This window comes from Odontomachus brunneus, unplaced genomic scaffold (assembly GCF_010583005.1).
Source record: "Odontomachus brunneus isolate Ranch 3 - 2012 unplaced genomic scaffold, Obru_v1 Obru_scaffold_274, whole genome shotgun sequence".
Classification (NCBI taxonomy): domain Eukaryota; kingdom Metazoa; phylum Arthropoda; class Insecta; order Hymenoptera; family Formicidae; genus Odontomachus; species Odontomachus brunneus.
The window spans coordinates 27,235-33,254 of record NW_022639724.1 but is presented as its reverse complement, the minus strand read 5'-3'; the positions used below and the strand labels follow the sequence as shown (position 1 = coordinate 33,254).

The following is a 6,020-nucleotide window of genomic DNA, read 5'->3' as shown; positions in this document are numbered from 1 at the left end:
TTGGCCTTTAGGCCTGTTCTTTGTAGCTTCACTGCTAAACTGGTGCAATATATTAAAGTGAGAGAAATATACGTTTTCTCATTCTAACTTATTGCACTAGTTCAGCAGTGCAGCTATAAAGAACAAGCCACAGGTATATATCACATTTGCGGAAGTTGCCCAATTAATGGCGGCACCAATCAGAGATGAGAACACGATCCGCTCCACTCTGTCTAGATTCTCTCTGGTAAGCGTCATTCTATCTTTATCGGTCATTAGATGCAGAAGAAAGATAGAGCGACGCTTATAAACGCTTCTGAGTGCCCAAAAGGAACGCAGCCAAAGCAGTGTCAGTGTGCTCGTAGTGATCGGTAGTGATGTGGAAGTTTGCAATAGTAAAAATATGACGAAAATAAGTCTGTTTACGAATATATTATTTTTATTCGTTGCAATAGTATTTTGTGCAATACCGCAATGCTTAGCCGCACTGTCCGACAAACAATTATGTTACGACCCCAATTGCTCGGGTAATTGAAGCCATATCTTAGCTTTAAAATCCATAACGTATTTTTGCCGTCTACACACTTACACATGTATTTGCATTACACTGCTTTTTTCCTATTTAGAAGTGATATCCTTGGCAAAGACGATACTAGCTTACGTAGCAAATGACCGTGAGGTCATGTCATTTGGCATTAATGAAGATGTCAAAGTTTTCAGCAAAGGAGCTGGAAAGAGGACTGATTTATGGGGTGTCGAGGTACAATTTATTATCTTCTATGTTGAATATTATTAAACTTATCATGATTAACATTTTTATATATTTACTTTCAGTTAATATTTACCATCATGATTTAAGCTGGTGTTTCTGGTTTTATCCTGAGAACATCATTTCCATATGTTTTAAATTTCTTTTTTTTTTTTCAGATAAATGGCAAACGTGGATTTGCACCTAAAACATTTTTAAATGAATACAAAATCCTACAACGTATCTTGTCGTATGAAGTGCCTGTTTACAAGTTTACTGATGAAGTCAAAGATGAAGTTCAAATAAGAACTGAAAAAGTACACGAAGTATATCTTTTGAAAGACAAGTTGCTGCATGATGACAATGAGATGTCTTCTTCAGTAAAGTCTTTAGATAAAAATATACAGGGAGAAAATGTTAAATCTGAGAAACTTGAATCTACAGAAAAAATACATGAAGTGCATTCTTTTATAAAAAATAACTTATTTAATGATGACAATGAGATGCCATTATTGTCGGCACAATCAGTAGATAAAACTGTACTGGAAACTGAAACAACTAATGTAGATAGTATTTTGCCTTCTTATGAAGTGATAGATGGTACTACATTTTATTTTGAGAGTAAACCATCTATACAGCAAAAGTTTGCATCTGAGGCTATGCATGCTACTGCATTGCCAAATGAACAAGTTTCACTTTCTCGTACCAATTCCAAAATAGATTCTGGCAACAATGACGACAGGACTAGACTTATTAACAAAAGAGAAGTACGACATGATACAAATGACTTTAATAATAAAGAAATATTGGTAGATATTCCTGAAGAAACTAATACCAAAACACTATTAAAGAATGTAGAAGCAATAATCAATCCAACTGCAGGTACAGTAGGAAAAGATGATGTTTTATTACATGATGTAAGCAGTAAATCTACAGAGGAACTATCTAAAGATCTAGAGAATGAAGATAAATTAGTGGATAATAATGTTAAGAAGAATATAGAATATAAGAAAGAAGAAGCTGCTGAAAATATTGAAAATGAAAGCATATTTGCCTCATTTGCAAGAAAATTTAATATTTTATCCAATTCCCTAGAAACTGCAACAACGGAAACCACTAGTCTAAATGACAATGATTTGTCTACTTTTGAAATTAACACTGAGAATAAAGCTGTAGATAAAGAAAATATTCCAGCCACTGAAACATTATTGTGCATAGATTCAAGCATTATGAATAAAAATGATGTAAAAATACAAGAAATTATAGACGAGAATATTCAGACAAAATTTTCAAATGAGATAAAGCCAGAGAAAGAAACAATCACAGTTAGTTTGGAAAATGCTGCATCTCGTGACGTGCCTTTATCCAGTAATTTTGTACATGATGATGCTTATAAGCCTGCCCAAGATACGTCAATGGAATCTTCAGTTTTAATGAATAATAGCTCTGTTTCTAAAGAAGTTGATAGTAACACGGAAAATATCAAAATACAGGAAACAAGTAAGGGCAAGAAAATTATGGAAAATATTAAGATTGAAAGTGCAACCGTTTCTTTTGTAGAAGAATCAGTGGTTTCATCTGATGTGAAAGAAACTACAATCATAACAAGTACTAGCACTCAAAGTAATATTGAGCAGACATCACCGGAAAGTGATAAAGCATATTTAGAAAATGTAAAAAAAGACATTCACAAAGAAAGTATCATTCAAGTGAATAATGTTGCAGTTGTTGATGAGATTCCAGAAATTAATAATTTATTGTCAGTTGAAGATACGCTCGAAAATGCCAGAAAAGAAGCATTGCCAGTTGTCAAAGAAGAAATAGTAATTATTGACAATTCATTAAATCATAATGCTGCAGATATTCAGCTTAATGCAAAATCAATTGTACATAGTAATAAAAATGATAATTTAGTGTACGATGATAGCTCTGGCAGTGTTCCCATAAAATCTAACGAATTCTTTAATGACGTAAAATCTAACATTGTTGGTCCAGAACAATCTGCAGATTCTAGTCAAAAGAACATGATCTCAGAAGGAAAATGGGTCTTCGATGAATATCTCCGTAATCGGAATTTAGCGAACACCAAAGAGGATTTTGAACATAGAAATGGTGAGTATTATGATATACTAGGATTATATATATATATATATATATATATAGTGTGTGTGTGTGTGTGTGTGTGTGTGTCCCCGAGAAAGATCGGATCCCTTGAATAATTTGAAGGGATTTAATTTTAGAGAAAAATATTTCAGACAAAGATTGTAAGGTTTAAAGAGATTTATTTACGCGTTTTATTAGTTTGACCTTCGGTGGCATCCCCAAGGTGAATTCAAGGTCAAATCGATTTTTTTAAATGGAACATCCTATTTTTGATTCCAGAATCTAATATCTCGTGTTTTCAAAACATTATGATAAAGTTTATTTTCGTTAAGTACTTTTTCGAGTTATGAAGCTTAAAAGTTACAATACCACCGGCATTAACATTGTTCAAGGTGTAACGAGTGAAGGTGTTCGGATTTACACCTCTTTTGTGTTTATGTATGTGTATGCACGCACGCACTTGTGCACTTGCGTGTTATAACTTTTAAGCTTCATAACACGAAAAAGTACTTAACGAAAATAAACTTATAGTGTTTTGAAAAGCTCTTAACACGAGATATTAGATATTCTGGAATCAAAAATAGGGTATTCCATTTAAAAAAATCGATTTGACCTTGAATTCACTTTGGAAACGCCACCGAAGATTAAACTGATAAAACCCGTAAATAAATCTCTTTAAACCTTACAACTTTTATCTGAAACATTTTTCTCTAAAATTAAATTTCTTAAAGTTATTCAGGGGGTTTTTTCGATCTTTCCCGAACGCCCTGTATATAAGAGTGTTTTATTTTAATCGCCTCATGTCCAATTTCCTCACTTCCGGTTAACTTTATCTGTTGGTTAAATGTCAACCGTGATTGGTTAATTTTTGCCACCATAAATATGATTGGTCAATTCCAATAAAATCACTGACAAATAAAGTTAACCAGAGGTGAAGAAATTGGGCATCAGGCTAATATCTCAGAAACTGCATTTTAGAAAAAAATGCTTTAGATGAAAGTTATAAGGTTTAAAAGGTTGCATTTAATAGTAATATCCATTGAGTGACGTTACCATAGTTAGATCAAGATCACATTGCTTTTTTAAATGGAATCTCCTATTTTTTATTGCATATTCTTGTAGCTTATTTCGAGAGTTTTCCAAAACACTATAATAACGTGTTTTATTTTTAAAGTACTTTTTGAGTAATGAAAATTATAGTATCGCCGGCATTAGTATTACCCATGGTGTATTACATGGAAGTTGTTCGGTCGGATTTACACCTCTTTCGTGTGTGTGTATGCGTGTGCGTGCCTGTGTATGTGAATGGGAGTAAACATCGACCCAATTACTTATGCATCCATCCATGCACACGCACGCATATACGCATGCACGCACGCACGCACACACACACACACACACACATACACACACACATACACACACACACAAAAGAGGCGTAAATCCGATTAAGCAACTTTCGCGTGGTATATCTTGGGTAATGTTAATGCCGGCGCTACTATAACTTTTAAATTTTACTCAAAAAGTACTTAATGAGAAATATGTTGTTATAGTATTTTGGAGAATTCTCGAGATAAGCTACAAAAATACGCAATAAAAAATAGGGGATTTCATTTAAAAAAATCAATGTGACTTTGATCTTGGTAACGCCACTTAAAATCAAATAAATATTACCATTAAATACAACCTTTTAAACCTTACAATTTTCGTCTAAAACATTTTTTTCTAAAATGCAATGTATCTGAGATAGCCTGGGACGATTAAAATGTAATATTCTTATATATACAGGGTATCCAAAATTATCTTCACAATCTCTCGTGAAATCGTAGAAAGGATTGAGATGAACACAAAAGTCCTATACCGTTTTGCGATATTCGTAATGATAGTCGAGAAATTAATTGTGAAAAATTAAGATGAAAAATGGGCGCTAAATAGTCGAAGGAAGAGCGCTCGAGCCGCAGCGTGAATCCAATAATATAGCACGCGGATGTCGGCGCGCAGTAATTGGAAAAACATACTACTGCTTATGCTTATATCGCTACACTCCTACATCTCGCCTCGGCGCGGTGCGGCAAGACATAAGATCGCAGCGATACAAATATAAACAGTGGCGCGTTGATCTACCAATCATCGCGCGCTGACATCCGCTTGCTATATTACTGGGTCGCGAGCGCTCCTTCAACCATTCAGCATGCGTTTTTTCTTAATTTTTTACAATTAATTTCCTGGTTATTATTGAGAATATCGCAAAACGGTATGGGACTTTTGTATTCATCTCAATCCGCTTTACGTCCTCACGAGAGATTGTGAAGGTGATCTGGGACACCCTGTATATAGATACAAACTGTATATAGATAGAGTGTCTAACTCATATAGTACCAGAACTGATATATAGCTAGAATAGGTGAGTGATGGGATCGGTGCCTTTTTTTAAACATCCACGTGAAATTTTGAGATATTAACGACGAAAGATTTCTACCGAACGGCAGTCAACTCATTGGTCAATCAGTGTGTTATGGTAAAACGAATGCTACATGCGCTGTCGCATGGGCATAAGAGGCTAGCCGGATTAACTTTCTAGCAACGAGGAAAATGGCCGAAAAAGAATAAACCACGCTGAGCGGAGGACGATTAGTGATGCGATTTCGAGCCCACATTCGTTGTTAGGAGGTTAGCCTATGATGTTCGTGCGACAGCGTATATAGCGTTCATGTCACCGCAGCGCGCATATTGATTGGCCAGTAGACTGCCACTCGGTAGAAATTTTTCGTCGTTGATATCTCAAAATTTCATGTGGTTATTTAAAAAATGGCACTGATTCCATTACTTACTCCGACCTATTTTAGCTATATATTAGCTCTGATATGGTACGAGTCGGACACTTTGTATAAATTTCTCTATGTTATAAAATAGATATGATATATTAATATGTGTATTAATTATATGTCTAATTAGATGTTTTGTGCTTAGTTGAAAATCAAATTCATAGCTCTGTAAAAGGCAATGATAAAACCTTGCTTGAATATGGTGATTACATAAGCAGTGAAAACAAGATTTTGCCTAAAAATGAAGATATCAATGAAGGTAGTGAGCAGACATATAAACCGAAATTATTGTTTACTTTGCATGAAATAGAAAATATATACTAACTATTATATTATAAATATATAAATACACACACACACACACA

At 34.2% G+C, this 6,020-nt stretch overlaps 1 protein-coding gene across 3 annotated transcripts in view; it reads left to right on the top strand.

Annotated features, from left to right (window-relative positions):
- The first annotated feature begins 256 nt into the window (after window positions 1-256).
- The window catches only part of LOC116853048 (transport and Golgi organization protein 1), a 23,222-nt gene continuing 17,458 nt past the window's right edge, over window positions 257-6,020 (top strand). Inside the window, exons 1-4 of one of the 3 annotated variants that reach the window (XM_032833901.1) lie at window positions 257-506; window positions 606-739; window positions 907-2,839; window positions 5,801-5,914. In XM_032833901.1, coding sequence (XP_032689792.1) covers window positions 383-506; window positions 606-739; window positions 907-2,839; window positions 5,801-5,914 — 2,305 coding nt within the window. In that variant the 5' untranslated portion in view covers window positions 257-382. The remainder of the gene's footprint in view (window positions 507-605; window positions 740-906; window positions 2,840-5,800; window positions 5,915-6,020) is intronic. The other 2 variants (XM_032833899.1, XM_032833900.1) reach the window with 2 other exon arrangements.